At 35.3% G+C, this 17,563-nt stretch overlaps 1 protein-coding gene across 1 annotated transcript in view; it reads left to right on the top strand.

Annotated features, from left to right (window-relative positions):
• The window catches only part of ZNF236 (zinc finger protein 236), a 188,371-nt gene that overhangs the window by 96,058 nt on the left and 74,750 nt on the right, over positions 1–17,563 (top strand). Inside the window, 5 exon segments of the mRNA XM_043976777.1 lie at positions 857–1,011; positions 9,241–9,338; positions 12,447–12,561; positions 12,564–12,603; positions 14,616–14,831. Coding sequence (XP_043832712.1) covers positions 857–1,011; positions 9,241–9,338; positions 12,447–12,561; positions 12,564–12,603; positions 14,616–14,831 — 624 coding nt within the window.

Raw genomic sequence — 17,563 nt, 5'->3', positions numbered from 1 at the left:
TCTATGTCAAATAATATATTCTTTCCCCAATTTTTGTTTCAAAAGATCGGTCAAGTATAATGGTTTGTGTATATTTAAATATAAGGATGTTATATCTATTTTGTTTTATTGATATATTTCTATATTTTTTGCCCAGTACCAGACAGCTTTGATAATTTTCACTTTGTAATATCTAATAAGGGTATGCAAGGCCCCCATCATCAGCTTGTCTTTTAAGAGTGCCATTTTCTTGTTTCCATTCCAGGATATCTTCTGCTTCATTAGCTCTTTTATTTTATCTGTAATTATCTTTTTCAGTCCAGAAGGAGGCTTCATTCAGTGAACCTTGATTCTCATTATTGAGCCACTCACTGATTCCTTATAGGCTCATTTGTCCTTGGTTTCTCCTTGCTCTCTTCTAGTACATCAACATCCTGTTGAAATTCCTGCTTCTATCCATTAGCTACAAGCCTCAGGGTTTGCTCTGATGACATGCAATGTCAGGACCCCTAACTTTGATTCTCTTCTTTACAAATGGCCCTGTTCAGACAAGCAAGTTCCCAACAATTCCCTATTTTACTCTCAGGTATCTGTAAAATGCAAATTTTGAGTTTATACAATTCAGATTTTATAGCATAGAAACATATCTTTCATTTTTATATTGTTAATATAAAACTATCCCCTACAATATTGTTTCCCCTAAATTAACAATATCTAATTCTGAGACCAATTTAGAAATAGAGTTAGCTTGTCTTTTAAAAAACTTATACTATTAAAATAGTGTATCTTTTTTTTAATAGTTAAGGGTCATTTTATAAATATAGAAATTGAGGGCTGGGGAGATTGTTTGGACCACCTTTTTTTTAATCTGTTACAGGTTTTGCTGTGACTGATACATATAATCAGAATCAATTTCCACCTGTCCAGCAACTACAAGATTCCAGCACACTAGAATCTCAGGCTCTTTCAACCAGTTTCCATCAACAGAACCTGCTTCAAGTTCCTAATACAGACACTATTAATGTAGTGAGTATTTATTGAAAAATAATTTCTGGTTAATCAAAGAAATCTATTTCTTTTTCCATGTGTGCTAGATTATCTTTTCCTTACTATATTTTGGCAATCAAAGCCAAAGAAAATTAATTAAAGAAACCAAGACACCTTACTGCTAAAAACCTGATTGTATCACTTGTGAATTTTTAAAATGTTTACATTATAAAGATTTTCCTGTTTATTTTATTATATTATTATTTTTTTTAGTGAGGCAATTGGGGTTAAGTGACTTGCCCAGGGTCACACAGCTAGTAAGTGTTAAGTGTCTGGGGCCAGATTTGAACTCAGGTACTCCTGACTCCAGGGCCGGTGCTCTATCCACTGTGCCACCTAGCTGCCCCCTGTTTATTTTAATTCATTAAATAATTTATATTTTATCTTAAATATGTCAGTACCTTGATACTACAATCACTTCTTGATTAAAACTAGGTTTGCCAACTTTTTTAATGAGTCATAGATCTAGGCCTAGAAGGGACCTCTGTAGTATCCAAGTAGAAATGTGAGGAAACTGAGGCTGGAGTATGTAACTTATTAGGAATTACACAGCTTATAAAATTCTGAGATGGGATTTGAAGCCAGGCCTTTTTAATTTCCAAAGCAAATATTCTGTCTGTCATATCATGTTATAAGTTATGTTGTAGGCACAAAACACCAGAAATAGATCCTGCTTTCAGTAAATATTCTAAAGCAAGTACAATAGAATTAGAAAGAGAAGTATATTGATGAAATAATCTTTTTTGTAACTACTCAAATGTAGTAGTTCTTTAGATTATTTTCCCTTGGAACCTGGGAGAGATTTCACCTCTTTAAGTGTATGTAGAATCATCTGTTTAAAGTTAATTTCAAGATGTTTATGTTGTGGTAAGATGTACAATGTATAAATTCTTGTGGGGGAAATCTTAACAGTAAGAATGAGAGTTGATAATTTTTGAAGATTTTGTTGGAGATATATATATTTTTATCTTTTTATTTTATAGTTATTCAGTATTTCTTTTTCTGTTTTACACTTATGGAAATGACAAATAATGAAGCTTTAATAGATGCCTTAGCACCTAACATGGAGCATAGTGTCTCACATGTCATAGGCACTTAATAAGTGTTTATTGGTTGATTGATTACCTAAAAGCAATGGATTTGTCATGTGAATACTGTAGGATATATATGGTCATCATAACATCTCCAGTGAAACATTTGGAGCCATTTTCTGTGGTTAAGGAAGAAGCAATCAATAGACTATAGCTATTGAATATGACATCTCCCTTTATCATGTTGATCTTCTTAGCTCTTATTCTGAACTTAGATTGCTCCAGGGATCTGTGCATGGTCCTATGTTGTTGAATGTTTTTATCAATCTTGGACAAAGGCATAGATGGAAATCTATCACATTTTCAGATGACAGAAAATTGGGGAGGATGGCTAACACAGTGGATGACAGGAACCAAAAAAATCTTGATTCCTAGAACATTGAGCTGAATCAGATAAAATGAAGTAGGAATAAATCTAGTCTTATACTAGGGTTTGAAGAACTGACTATATAAGTTCAAGGTGAAGGAGACATGTTTTGTCTGAAAAAGATGTGAGGGTTTATATGATCTTCAGGTTCAAATGTGTAGGGTGACAGTGCACAAAATCAATGTGCTCTTAGGCTGCATTAAAAGAAGCATATTGCTCTTACAATGAGATTATAGTCATGCTGTACTCTGCCCTAGTTAGATTGAATATTACATTCAGTCCTGGGTGCCAAAGTTGAGACATTACATTGATAAGCTAGAGCATATGCAGAGAAGGGCAAACCAAATGTTGAAGAGCTTTTCTTTAAGGACATAAGGATCCTTTGGAGGAACTGAGGGAGTTTAGACTCCAGAAGAGAAGATGGGGGACATGATGGCTATTTTCAGGTATTCAGTAGTTGCCACCTGAAAATTCAATAAGATTTCTTCATTTTGGCTACAGAGAGAAGAAATAGAGCAATGAATAGGAGTATCAGTTAAACCATGTTTGATTGATGTCAGGGGAAAAAAAATTCTTAACAACGCTATCTGAAAGCAAGTAAATCGTATTAGGCCTACTTCACTGTAACTCTCTGAGAATAGTGACTATGTCTATTTTATATCAGGGCAACTGGGTAGCACAGTGGAAGAATATTGCACCTGAAATCAGGAAGACTCATCTTTCTGAGTTAAAATCCAGTCTCAGATACATATTAGCCATATGACCCTGAGCAAGTCACTTAACCCTATTTGTCTCCATTTCCTCATCTTTTTTTTTTTTTTTTAATTTTTTGTTTTTGTTTTTGTGGGGCAGTGAGGTTTAAGTGACTTGTCTAGGGTCACACAGCTAGTAAGTGTCAAGTATCTGAGGCCAGATTTGATCTCAGGTCCTCCTAATTCCAGGGCTGGTGCTTTATCCACTGTACCACCTAGCTGCCCCCTCATTTCCTCATCTTTAAATAGAGTTGGAAAAGGACATGAAAACCACTCCAGTATCTTTGCCAAGAAAATCTCAAATGGGATTATGAAGAGTTGGACACAACTAAAAAACAACTTAACAGCAACAACTACTTTATGTCTCCCAGGACTCAGAACAGTACTTTTACTACAGATGTTTAATAAATGTTTTGAGGATTAAACTGGAAGACATACAGTCCTTTTGGAGATCCGTGCAAGGAAAGATTAATTCCAAGTGGGGATATGTTGGAAGGAAGGAGAACATATTGGAAAGAGTATTTGGATAAAAATCCTAAGAAGTAAAGCGGGAAACCAAATAGTTAGACTATACTGCAGACCACCTGAACAGAATGAAGAAATAAATTAGAAGTTCAGGAAACGGAACATAAACTTCCAGGCATAGACTGGTAATGATGGGGGGCTTTAGTTATCCAGATAGCTACTGTAGTGCCAGCTAGGTGGTGCAGTGGATAAAGCATTATCCTTGGATTCAGGAAGACCTGAGTTCAAATCCAGCCTCAGACACTTGACACTAGCTATGTGACCGTGGACAAGTCACTTAACCCTCATTGCCCTGCCAAAATACAAACAAACTGAAAAAAACAAAAACAAAACACAAAACCAGATACCTGCTGTACCTCTTTCTGCCAGAAGCATAGTAGCTAATAATTTATTGTCTTGTATTAGTGACAGTTTCATTCTTTAAAGGTGGAGAAACTAAAAGGGAAATTCTCTTCTGGGTCTGATACTCATCAATCAGGCGAAATTAGTTGCTAGGATAGAAATGTTGGGAATCTTAGTTGAATACTTCATCTTTAGATTTTCAGTAGAGGAGAGTAGTTCCTACCATAGTCTAATACTCACCTGAGATTTATGGAGGATAAATGTCAGAGTATTAAGAGAATGATAGGCATCATTCCACAGCCTGAAATTCTATAAGGAAAATCAGCTTAAGAGGGATAGAAAGCTATTACCAAATAAATTCTGAAGACACAAAGAAACATTTCCAAAGATGAAGAAAAAAGGGAAATTTAATGAAGTCCCTTAAATAGATAAAGAGAACTCATGACACAACTTGATTTTTTAAAACATCTGTACAGAAGAGGAGAAAAAGAGTGGAATAGATAAGCATGGCATGGTTCCATAGGAATGTTAGGAACTTTTAATAGTATTTTTCACCTGGTATATCACCATTGGCTGCCCTATAGCACCACAGGCTTGCCAGAATACCAGATAATGGAATGTCTACCTTTACACAGATAAAATGAGAAAATAACAGAAGTCAGTATGTGTTAGGTGCTGAGGAAGACGTCTTTGTGTGTTATTGCTATGAGGAATATGGCTAGCTGCCCCCCAGCAGTGATGTTTTAGAATATTAAAAGGGGGACTCCTAGGTGGCGCATTGGATAAAGGACTGGCCTTGTATTCAGGAGGACCTGAGTTTAAATCTGGCCTCAGACACTTGACACTTACTAGCTGTGTGACCCTGGGCAAGTCACTTAACCCTCATTGCCCTGCACATGCCGGCCCCCCGCCCTCCAAAACAAAAATATTAAAAAAAACTTTAAGAGAACCAGGAATACTAAAGCTTAGTTGAGGGGCTAGGGAAGAGAGCAGGAATGAATATACCTGACTTGACATCTTCCTCATCCCATCTTTTCTTTCCTATCCTATAATTTAACTTGTATATGTTACAGCTAAGTAAGAGTATAGGCAGAAAATTTGCAGGGGGAGGGGGGAAGCAGGATTGTCCAATTAAGGAAGGACAAATGGCCAAATATTTTTTAAATGGAGCAGAATGGAGTGTTACAAATACTATTCCAAGCCATTGGACTTGAATTGATTACTGGAAAATTCCCAGAATATATTAATAAAGGTAAAGTTAATATTGAGTAAAGGATAGTGATCACAAAGAACTAACATCTTCATCATTAAATCATATCCAATTAAATGTATTTCCTTTTTGAGCATCATTTACTAAACTGATAGATCAAAGGAATTTTGTAGCTATTATTTACCTTGGTTTTAGGAAAGAATTTCACAAAAAATCTTGTGCTATTCTTTGGAAAAGTTGGAGAAATAAGAATAGGTGATAGTATAGTTAGTTTCATTCAGAACCATTCAATGACTGGACCATAAAATTGTTTAACAAATAATTTAATATCAACTTTGAAAGTTTCCAGTGGCATTTCCCAGCAATCTGTAATTGTCTTTAACAAAGATTTGGGTGATTGCCAAGATGGCAAACTTATCACAGATGAGAGCCACACTGTAAAACAATCAGCATCTAAAACGAACTTGACAGGCTAGAATGTTGGGCTGATCTACCAACATGAAATTTAGTAGGGCTAAAAGTAAAGCCTTAAAAACTTGGGTTCCTAAAAAAATTGGTAGTAAAAGACAGAGGCATATCAGAATAGTTTGTCAGAAAAATACTTGAGGATTTTAGAGGACTGCAAACTCATACAGGTCACATGTGCCCTGGCAGACAAAAAAATTCATGAGACACTGTGGCGTCAAGAGGCATAGTAGTAGCTAGAGACAAGGAACACACAGTGTTCTGGTCCAGCTGTGTTTGGAGTATTGTGTTTAATTCTGGGCATCTTATTTGAAAAAGGAATTTGTTAAGATCACAAGCTTCCAAAAGAATGCACTGGGTTGGTGAAAAATCTTAAATCCAAGCCATTTAAAGATCATTTGAAACAACGGAGATACTTAAAAGAAATGTGTTGGGGGTCTTTCCCTTGTCTTTTTGGCATATGGCTGAGGAGAGGAAGGACAAGCATTACTAGCTTTTTTCAACTGGCAGCATGGTATAGTGCAAAAAATCCTGTGTTGGGGTCAAAAGCCACCTCTGACCTTAGGCAAATTACATAAACTCTTTAGGCCTTTGATTCCACAGCTGTAAAATGAAGGAATTGATAGATGGTCTCTAAAGTCTAAACCAGCTTTATGTCTGCAATCAATTTTAAGTACTGTCTTAGAGAAAAGGGGTTAGATTTGTTTTCCTTTGTCCCAGCTCCCTACCCCAAAATCAATCCATTTTAAAATGCAATAACACTGGGGGCAGCTAGGTGGTGCCATGTGGATAAAGTACCTGCCCTGGATTCAGGAAGACCTGAGTTCAAATTCGGCCTCAGACACTTGACACTAGCTCTGTGAACCTGGGCAAGTCTCTTAACCTCAATTGCCTTAAACATCTAGGGCCATCTCCAGTCATCCTGATGCATATCTTGTCACTGGACCCAGATGGCTCTGGAGGAGAGAGTAAAGTTGGTGATTTTGTACAGCTCTCCCTTACTTAAATCCAATTCACTGCAAGTCATGACATCACCCTGATATCATGGTCCTCTTAGAGAATGGAGAACAAACAACAGATTAGATGTTTACTGAGGTTCATTCATACTTCATTATTCTGTGGAATTTTCAGGAAGTTATATTTAAGCTTTGGTTTGAAGGATGGGTATGGTTTTATAAGCTGGAAAAGGAATAAGGATGAGAGTGATTCAAGGCATTCCAAGGATGGAGAATTATTAGCAAAGGCACAGAGCCTGGAAAGTTTGAAATGTATTCCAAGACGAGAAGTATTAATCTGAACTGCACATCAAATGGAGTAGTGTTAGAGTAATGTAGAAAGGTAGGCTAGATTCAGGTGCTATTAAACAGCCTTAATGCTGGGCTAAGGAGTTGGGATTGTCTTCATTTAGAAGTAGAGATTCATGGAATAGTTTGAGTTAAGGTATAAAGTGGTCAGATTTTTGCCTAAAGAAGCTTAATCTGGAAGCATTGTAAAGAATTGAATTTGATTGGGAGCAAAACCAGGAATAGGTAGACTAGTTCAATAAAGACTATTGAAATAATCTAGGTGCGGTTTAATAAAAGTCCAGATTAGGATATTATTAGTGGAAATAGAAAGAAGGCTCAAAATGGGAAGTATTGCATAGGTTGATAAATTTTGGGAATAGACTTTATGTGAGGAAGGAGTCAAAGATGATATAGACATTTTGAGAAAGTAGAAAGGCAGGTCTGGAGTTCTTAATCTCTGTTGGTTATTCTAAACTGGGGGAGTCTGTGTAGAAGTAATAATTAAATCACCTTTTAAATGGAGAAGATTAAGGGAGAGAATGTTCTACATTCTCATTCTTATATTCTCCTTAAAGGAGTAGAAGAAGGTAAATTTGGAGGACTTCTACATTGAGGGGGGAAATGGATGATAGGGAAGCCAATTAACAAGATTAGATAAAGGAGACTTTGGAGAGAGATAGAAAAAGAAACAGGACACTGGTTTCAAAGTTAAAGAGTTTATCAAGAAGAGAGAAGGGTAGTGGTCCACAGCAACAGCCCCTGCACAGACACGAAGGATTAGAACTGAAAAAAGGCAACTGGATTTGGCTGTTAATCCACTGATGACTTCTGAAATATCAGTTTCAGTAGAATGGTAGAAAGAAGCTATTATTTTAGAAGAGTGAGTGAAGAATTAGGTGGTAAGAAGTGAAGGTAATGAATATAAACTATTTTTTATAGAAGTTTGTCAGTCAAGAGGAGGAATGAAATGTGATGGGAAATTTGATGGACAAAAGGTTGTTTTGTTGTATTTTGTTTTATGATAGGGAAAATCTGAGCATGTTTGTAGGCAAATGCCAGTTTTAAAGGAGAGAATGAAAATGCATTGGAGAAGGAGAGATTAATTGAAAGAACAGTCCAGGGGCAGCTGGGTGGCGCAGTGGATAGAGCACTGGCCCTGGAGTCAGGAGTACCTGAGTTCAAATCCAGCCTCAGACACTTAACGCTTACTAGCTGTGTGACCCTGGGCAAGTCACTTAACCCCAATTGCCTCACTAAAAAAAAAAAAAAGAACAGTCCAGCGGGAAGGAATGAGATTCAGGGACAGAGGTAGATCTGTTTCCTATAGCAAGAATTGAGATATTCATTCAATTGATAGGAGTGAAGGAGAAAGGTCAAATCAGAGAAGTTTTAAAGTTTGGAGGGTCAGAGGGGAATTTAGGGTATACATGTCAGATGTTTTCAGTCTTCTCAATAAAGTCAGATATTAAATTATACACTACAGTAAGGTACAGAGTTGGGTATCTGAGCCTTGAGAAAAAAAATTAGAAATCGTCACTGTGACAAATGTGTTACAAGTTAATAATCCTTGATAAAAAGGATTTCCAAACAAAAGTGAAGACCCAACTTAAGGTGAAATGTGTTCCAAGTTGCAAACAACTACTAACTCTTTTTTTCCCCTTGGTATGCAACTCTTTTGTAAGTTGCATATTACTATTCCTAGAATTACCCAAAATAGTTTTAAGGTTTTTTTTTTTTTACTCTGCAGTCACGCAGATCACAATGCACTGCTTTTATGTTCCTTATATTCTCTTCAGTTTTTGTGAAGGACAAGAAAACATTAAAATCAATCTTATGGAACATAGTCATGGTACAGCTTGATGCATATAAGAGGGATAATCTTAGTTTTAAAATTGTGTGAGAATATGGTAACTTTACTTCACAGGTTCATTTGCATACTTTTTGAAATTGTTTATAGATGATTTAATTTTTCTTCAAAGGATCCCAAGTTTAGAGCTTGAAGATCTACCTAAGAAGCTAGCACAAAGGCCCCTTTTTATAATGAGAAAGTTGAGATCCAGAGGTATTAAATGACTTGCTCTGGGGCATAGAGATAGCAAATATCCTACTGGTAGTTAAGTGACCTGCTTTGTGATTTTGTCTTTATATTAATCTAAGCCTTTTAATTGTAGACAACTCGTTGATCCAAGAACATTCACAAGAAGAGCTGGAACTACAAACTCAGCAACCTCAGTTTCTTGCAGATAGTGAGGATCAAAGTAGACGGACTTACAGGTATACCTGTAGCTATTTTCCTTACCTAAATTTTTGTTTAATTGGAGTTGTAGGGGGGATAATATGTACTGTGGCTTTCTCTGAGGATCCAATTCCTTATATTTAATGTGGGTCTGTGTGAGTATGTCTCTCTCTCTCTCTCTCTCTCGTCTCTCTCTCTCTCTCTCCTCTCTCACACACACACACCACACACACACACACACACACACACACACGATTCATCATGGCAAGGAACTGATCCTCCAAAGGTAATCCAAGCAGACCTGTAAGTTCTGACAAATTTGGTTTAATAAGGTTTCAAGTGTAGTCTTGATGACAAGCTTCCCTGTACTTAGTGTGAGACTGGTTCTAAAATATTGGAGTCTGTCACCCGACAGGTTGGCCCGAAGGACAGAGTATTTGGAATATGAGGGTGAAGGAAGAGAATAAGCATTTTACATAGTACTTAATATGTACTATAGACCTGTATTAAGTATTTTTTTAATCCTTTGATCCTCCAAAGCACCCTGTGAAGTAGGTGCTATTATTATCCCCAATCTTACAGTGAGGAAACTGAGGCAAATAGAGGTTAAGGGACTTACCAGGATCACACAGCTAGTGAATTCCTGAAACTGGATTTGAATTTAGGTCTTCCTGATAGGATTATGTGTATGTGCATGTACATATAATAAACATAGATGTGATAAGATTATAAAGTATATGGCTTTTTAAAAAACCACTAGAATTTATAATTTATAATTATAATTTATAATTATTTGGCCAGACCTATGATTTCTTTTTCTTTTCTTCTTCCCCTTCCTCTTTCCTCCTTGGGTGCTATAGTGGAAAAAGTGCTAGACCTGGAGTCTAGTTCAAGTCCAACCTCAGATACTTACTAGCTGTGTGACCATAGACAAGTCATTTAACCTTTGTCTGCCTTAGTTTCCACATTTGTAAAATGAATATTTAATAACACCTATTCCCCATGGTAGTTTGAGGAACAAATGAGATATTTGTTTTATATTTTCATAAAGTGCTTTGCAAATCTTTAGGTGCTGTAGAAATGCTAGTTGTTTTGGTGGTGGTGATAATGATGACAGTGATGATGATGATGATGACGACGACCACAATGACTTGTATTTATCTTTCTTGTCCTGGCTGGAAGTGGAGGGACCTACTAGCGGCTGGCTTCACTTTGATCAGTATGAAAGATTTGACCTGATCCATTTCCAACTAGGTCAGTTGACTCTTCTTAGGCAACCTAGTGGCCCCCCAAAGGGTTCACCATATTAATGACTAATTTAGTTGGACATCTAGTTGGCTTAGCCCCCACTGTTTGCTCAGAACTCTGACTCAGATCTGTAATTTCACTGTTGTAATGAAGAAAACCCCTTCTAATAGTAAAACTTGGCACTTCTCATAAATTTTGACTTAGAAAGTTGCCTGGGGCACATGAAGTTAAGTAATTTGCCTTAGGGTTAAATAGTATGTATGTTATACAAGACTTGAACTAAAGTCACATCTCTTAAATCTAACCCATCAAATATTTCACTGCAGCCCTTAATAGCAGGTAGTTCATATTTATATAGTGCTTCATGGTTTGTAAAGTTCTTCACCAGTTATTTGTAACTTGAAAGGCTCAAAACACTTATTCAGTGAAACTGCCATAGGTCAAAACAGTTTTGGGAATTACTTCCCCTTATTTTCCATCAGTAATTACCATATAAATATTATTTAATTCATGTTTCGCAAGAATGATTCAGATAAATTTTAACTCATTTTCATATTTTTTTCAGGCCACCATTAATTGTAACGTGTATATCTCTATCGATATATATGTTTGTGTATGTGTGTGTGTGTACATGCATATATATATACACATACATACATACATACACACATATACATACTATTCTGTATTTGTACAGAGAGGTGCAGGCATATTATACATTCATATACACACATTCATTAATACATACATGCACAAACATATATATATACATACATACATATGAAATTTATGTGGAAATGAAAAATACCATTGGCTTTCTGTGCCATTTTCCATTTTGCCCTAACCAAGGTCATGTCATGAAGATATTTTAGCCAAACATAAAAAAGATGTTGACTGACCACAAAGAGTGTAAATCAGATGGTCATTAGTAAAATGAGAGAGTACTTGAGCCTTACAGGTATTATTAAATGTACTGAAAATCAATTGAGTACTGTTTGTATATAAACATTGTTCCTTTGGAAATAACTGTTTCCATAATGCTATTTTGCCTAATGTTTAGAATTTATTAAACTGAATTTATCAGGGTTAGATTGATCTATAGTTAATACAGTTTTTCATAATAAATAAAAATGACTTTGAAGAATGTTAGTAGTATTATCTTTGTATGTTCCTGGTCTGAGTTACAGTAAGGTACAGATAATGTTTTGGTTAATAGATAATGATAGAATGCCCAAATAATTTAAGCTGCATAAAAAGTGTTGTATGGTAGCCATTTAAGTAGAATCTATTTTTATTTTTGTCTTTAGCTTCCCATTTTAAAAACACTTGAAATGTAATCTTAAATTGTGTAATAGTTATAAAATCTTGAAATAATCTTAATATATTTATTAAAACTTTTAAAACCTAACACATCAAATTGTATTTTTTTAAGAATAACTTCAATTATTAGCTTTCTATATTGCATTATTAATCAGTAATCTGTATAAACTGGCACCTCTGTTCTTTAGAAAGTAGTGCTTATTGTTATGCAAGATTATGTCTCTGAGGCAGTATAATATTCTAAAGTTACTTGTGAATCATACTTGTAGCAAAATGTTTTGTTTTACATGACCCAGGAATGTGGCACTCTGGCTAGTTATTGTTATTTTCAAAAAAATATTCAAGATTAAATTAAATTAAACTTAACTTGATATAAACTATAATAGTCGTCATGGTTACTAGTTGTATGTTAGAATTTTCATATTACTTTCGTGTACTTCTAGCTTTAATAACATGTTTTTCTTTTCATTTATAATTGTTGATGAAGGTTCCTGATTGTATTCTTTCCCTTTGCAGGTTTTATTTTTATAAGCCTGGACACAGTGACATAGTATCAATTCTTTATCTTTTCATTATAGATGTGAATATTGCAACAAGAGGCTTTAGAAATCCCGTCACTTAAAAAGCAGCATGTGCCGGTCACATACTGGTGAAAAGCCCTTATAAATGCAGCTCTGTGGACGCGGATTTGTTTTCCTTCAGGTGTTCTCAAGTCCCATGAGAAGACACACACAGGTAATAAAGTCCTAGATTTGGAATGACGTAATATATATATATATATATATAGATATATATACATATATACACACACACACACACACACACACACACACACACTTTTTTGGGGGGGTGAGTTGTGTGCTCAGGGTCACACAACTAGTAAGTGTCAAGTGGTGAGGCCGTAATTTGAACTCAGGTCCTGAAGTCCAATGCCGGGTACCTCCGTCCCCCCGGGACTCTACCACTGTGCCACCTAGCTTCCCCAAATGACATACTATTTCTTAACACTTCTGTCATTTACTGTTACATACAAAAGGCTTAATTGCCGACTGCTTATTACAGCTGTATTTTCTCTTTATAACATCAAAAAACCTTTTTTTTTCTTACTCTTTCAGATTGTACATGGTTGCTTGACATATAGTTTATATTTTGTGTTCATTTGTTCTCCATGATTAAGTAAAAATTTTAACTTTTAAATATTAAAAAAGTAAATTTATATCATTGGACTGGTCCAGAAGATAATAATTCTTTAAATTTTTTAATATAACTTTTCCATTCTGTCATATGCAAAATATATGTTGTAATGTTGTCTGTAGAGTATGTTTATAGAGCAGTGTTTAGTGTCAGGCAGTTGTTTGTTCCAGCCAAAGTGGCTTAGTTGTTCAAGGCAAAAAGTATTAGACTTGTCCCTCCCACAAGACAATTACCACAGCATTGATTCTGAAGAGCAAAGCTCTGTAGTATGTTGGCAATTTGAGTATCCTCTAGGCTTACATAATACTTCAAAATAGGAAAAAACACAGTAAAATCAGAACCTTTTTCTTGTCCTGTCTCTACTAACCTCCTTATGTGATCTTTGTTATACCACTTGACTCTCTCTTCTTCACTTTTTTTTCATCTGTGGAATAAAGGGTTGAAATAAGTTGTTTAATTTGGTCCTTTCCAACCCCATAATACTTTACATTTGAATAGCACATTTTACCTTTTAATAAGGCATTATACATACAAAGCTCTGTGAGGTAGGGTAGCAGGTATTATATCTTTTTTTTTTTTTTTTTTTGGTAGGAGAAGGAACAATTTTAATTTAAGAGGCAGTGGATAGAGTGCTAAGTCTGGAGTCAGGAGACCTGAGTTCTAATCCACATTAGGTAGATACAAAGTAGCTATGTGACTCTGGGACAGTCACTTAACTTCATGTGCTTCAATTCAAGTGCAAAATAGGGCTTGTAATAGCACCTAGCTCCCAGGGTTGTCATGAGGATCAAATATTTTTTTTAAAAGTATGTAGCACAGTGCCTCATCACATAGTCCCTATATAAATGCTTGTTCTTTTCCCTTATTTAATTGAACATTTCTTTGAATCATATGAAATGTGCTTCTTTGAGCAGCCTATGAAAATGTTTCATTCTAAAAATATAGGCATTAAGTGAACATGGTGAACATCAGTGGATAAAGTAAACATATTCATTCACAATATTTTGGAATTTCAAGAAGAATTGCATCCATTGAAGCTTAAAAGAGACATATTTAGTGCAAACAAAAGAAGTACAACTCCATATAGAGATGAGTAAATTTGTGGAATGCATTATTTGCCAAGAGATTGTCTAGACTGAAAACACAATTTTTAAAAATTTATTTAAAATTTAATTTAATTGAAGTTTAAATTAAAGAGCAGCAAAGGCATAATAGGTAACTGAGGGAAACAAGATATTTGAGGGGGTTCACTAACCTTGGAAGTTGAAATCAACCATGATATCCTTGCTGTTCCATCTATATCCCTTGTGCTCTGTCATCTAATAGAATATGGAGTTGATAAACAGAGTCTGACCCTCCAGTGTGTAGATACTTATGTTTTAAGACAACTATTTCCTAAAAAAGGAAATTGTAGGTAAAGCAACCAGCCAACTTTCTTTTTACTTCCATTTATTTAGCAAGAGAATCTGTGGCTTTTAAACTTCCTGTGGTCTTTTGAAAGTAATGAAGTTTTTTTAACTGCATAGGTTTTGATAATATTATTTTTGTTGTAGGTGTAAAAGCATTCAGCTGTAATATTTGTAATGCATCCTTCACTACCAATGGTAGTCTCACCAGGCATATGGCAACTCACATGAGCATGAAGCCATATAAATGTCCATTCTGTGAGGAGAGTTTCCGAACAACAGTTCACTGCAAAAAACATATGAAGAAGCACCAGACTGTCTCTTCTCCAGTAGCAACAACTGGAGAGGGAGGAGGAGGAGAAGGTGACATTTTTTTTTTTAATTAAGAAAATCTATTAATTTCTTCATTGCTTTAGTATTTAGCTGCTAAATGCTAATGTTATACTGATAAATATAAAAACATGCTGAAAATGTAAGTCCTATCTGTGAAAAACTAAAAATAATGTTTTCATCTGTTAATTTACAAGCACTTCTTTGAGTTGCAGCCACATTACTTTTTTTTTTTTTTTTTTTTTTTTTTACCATTTAGAGGCAGTTAGGCATTGAACTGGATAGAAGGTGAGTCTTGGAAGGTGTCTCAGGAAGACCTGAATTTGAATTCTGCCTCAGACATTTATTAGCTGTATGATGTTGGAAGAGTCTCTTTAACCTGTTTCTTAGTTTCCACATATATAAAATAGGAATAAAATAATGGAGATAAATATGGAGAAATGATAGCATGTAGGGTTGTTGTGAGGATCATGAGTTAAAACACTTTGCAAACCTTAAAGAGCTATATAAAAGCTAGCTAGTGCTGTTGTTATTTGTTAATGAAGTCACAGAGATAGTGTAACTTTGAAAACTTTTACCAGAATAAAGCAGAGAAATAACATGCAAGTCTATATTAAAGGACTTAACCCACCCTCCATTTTTTTTTTTTTTACTTTTTTCATTGTTAGGAAAATGGAAGGTACTTTTAGATGATAAGCTTCTTGTGAAGGCAAGGTGGGTTTTGTTTTGTTTTGTTTTGTTTTTTCCTTCAGGGCAATGAGGGTTAAGTGACTTGCCCAGGGTCACACAGCTAGTAAGTGTCAAGTGTCTGAGGCTGGATTTGAACTCAAGTCCTCCTGGATCCAGGGCCGGTGCTCTATCCACTGCGCCCTCTAGCTGCCCAAGGGTAAGGTTTTAAAAGACATCTTTGTATTTCTACCACCCAGCATAAACTAGGTATTTGGAAATAAAAAATCTCAAGAGTTCAAAGGATCCTCAGATGGCATCTTTAAAGTCCTATAAAGGGGGCAGCTAGGTGTTACAGTGGATAAAGCACCGGCCCTGGATTCAGGAGGACCTGAGTTCAAAGCTGGCCTCAGACACTTGACACTTACTAGCTCTGTGACCCCAGGCAAGTCACTTAACCTTCATTGCCCCACAAAATAAATAAACAAATAAATAAATTTTTTTTAAAAAGTCGTGTGAAAATGTTTGTCATCATTTATTATTCCACAAGGACTCTGAGCCATGGCTGCTTTGATTTCTCAGTCAATCATTTTTTTACCTTCCTAACCCAATCAGTGAGACATTGAATTTCATGAAGGGATGCCTGTTAGACTATGCCTAGCTTTCCATCATGTATCTCTTCTCCCTCTATACTATTTCACTTGGTGATCTCATCAGCTCTTATGGATTCAATTGTCATCTCTGTGTTGATGATACTCAAATTTATTTATTCAGCTTTAAACTTTCTTTTGTTCAGTTTTGGGCAAAGATACTAGAGTGGCTTGTCATTTCCTTCTCCAGCTCATTTTACAGATGAAGAAACTGAGTTAAACAGGGTTAAGGGACTTCCCAGGGTGACACAGCTTGTAAGTGTCTGAGGCTGGATTTGAACTCAGGAAGATGAACCTTCCTGATTCCAAGCCCAGCACTCTATCTAGTTGGCCACCTCACAGCCCCAGGAGCTTTCTACTGACCTCTCATCTCACATCCTCAGCAGCCTATTAGATATCTCATACTGGCTATTATATAGACATCTTAAATTTAATATATGTAAAACTGAACTCATTATCTTTCCTCTTCTTCATAATAACTCCTGTTACTTTGGAGGGTACCACCACCCTTCAGGCTCACAACTTAACTGTCATCATAATTTCCTTATTCTAACCTCCTATATTCAATCATTTACAAAATCTTTTTTTCCTATTATTTTTTGTTGTTAAATTTTATTTTCAATTCCAAATTCTCTCCCTCCCTCCACCTTGATACCCATTATACATATGAAGTCATGCAAAACATGTTTCCACATTAACTATGTTCCAATAAAGAAAAAGAAAAATTTGCATTTTGAGTTTATCATCAGTTCTTTATCTGGAAGTGAATAGCATTTTTCATCATGAGTCTTTTGGAATTATTATAGATCCTTATAAGTGATCAGAATAGCTAAATCTTTCACAGTTAATTATTTTTACAATATTGCCTTTATTATGTACATTGTTCTCCTGGTTCTGCTCAATTCACTTAACATCAGTTTGTATAAATCTTCCCAAGTTTTTCTGAAGCCATTCCCATCATCATTTCCTAATTGATGAGCATTTCCTCACCTCTCAGTTCTTTGCCACCACAGATCGATCTGCTTTTACTATACGTAATAGGTTATTTTCTTTTTTTTTCCCCTTTAAATTTTTTTTTTTATTTTAGAATTTTATTTTCCAAAATATATATAAAAACAAATTTTGACACAATTTTTAAAAACTTTGTGTTCCAATGGGTTATTTTCTTTGACCACTTTGAAGTACAGAATTATTAGTGGCATTGCTGTCTCAGAGGACATACACTGCTTTGCAACCAAACTTTGAGCATAGTTCTAAATTGTTCTCTAGAATGGTCTTATAACTCCACCAATAATTCATTAGTGTAATATATTTCCTCACATCCCTTTGAGAATATGTCACTTTCCTTTTTTGTCTTGGACAATATGAAAGGTGTCAGGTGGTACCTCAGAGTTATTTTAATTTGTATTTCTCTAATAATTAGTGATTGAGAGCATTTTTTCACATGAC

Source organism: Dromiciops gliroides, chromosome 1 (assembly GCF_019393635.1).
Source record: "Dromiciops gliroides isolate mDroGli1 chromosome 1, mDroGli1.pri, whole genome shotgun sequence".
Lineage (NCBI taxonomy): Eukaryota > Metazoa > Chordata > Mammalia > Microbiotheria > Microbiotheriidae > Dromiciops > Dromiciops gliroides.
This window is presented reverse-complemented; position numbering and strand designations above follow the sequence as displayed.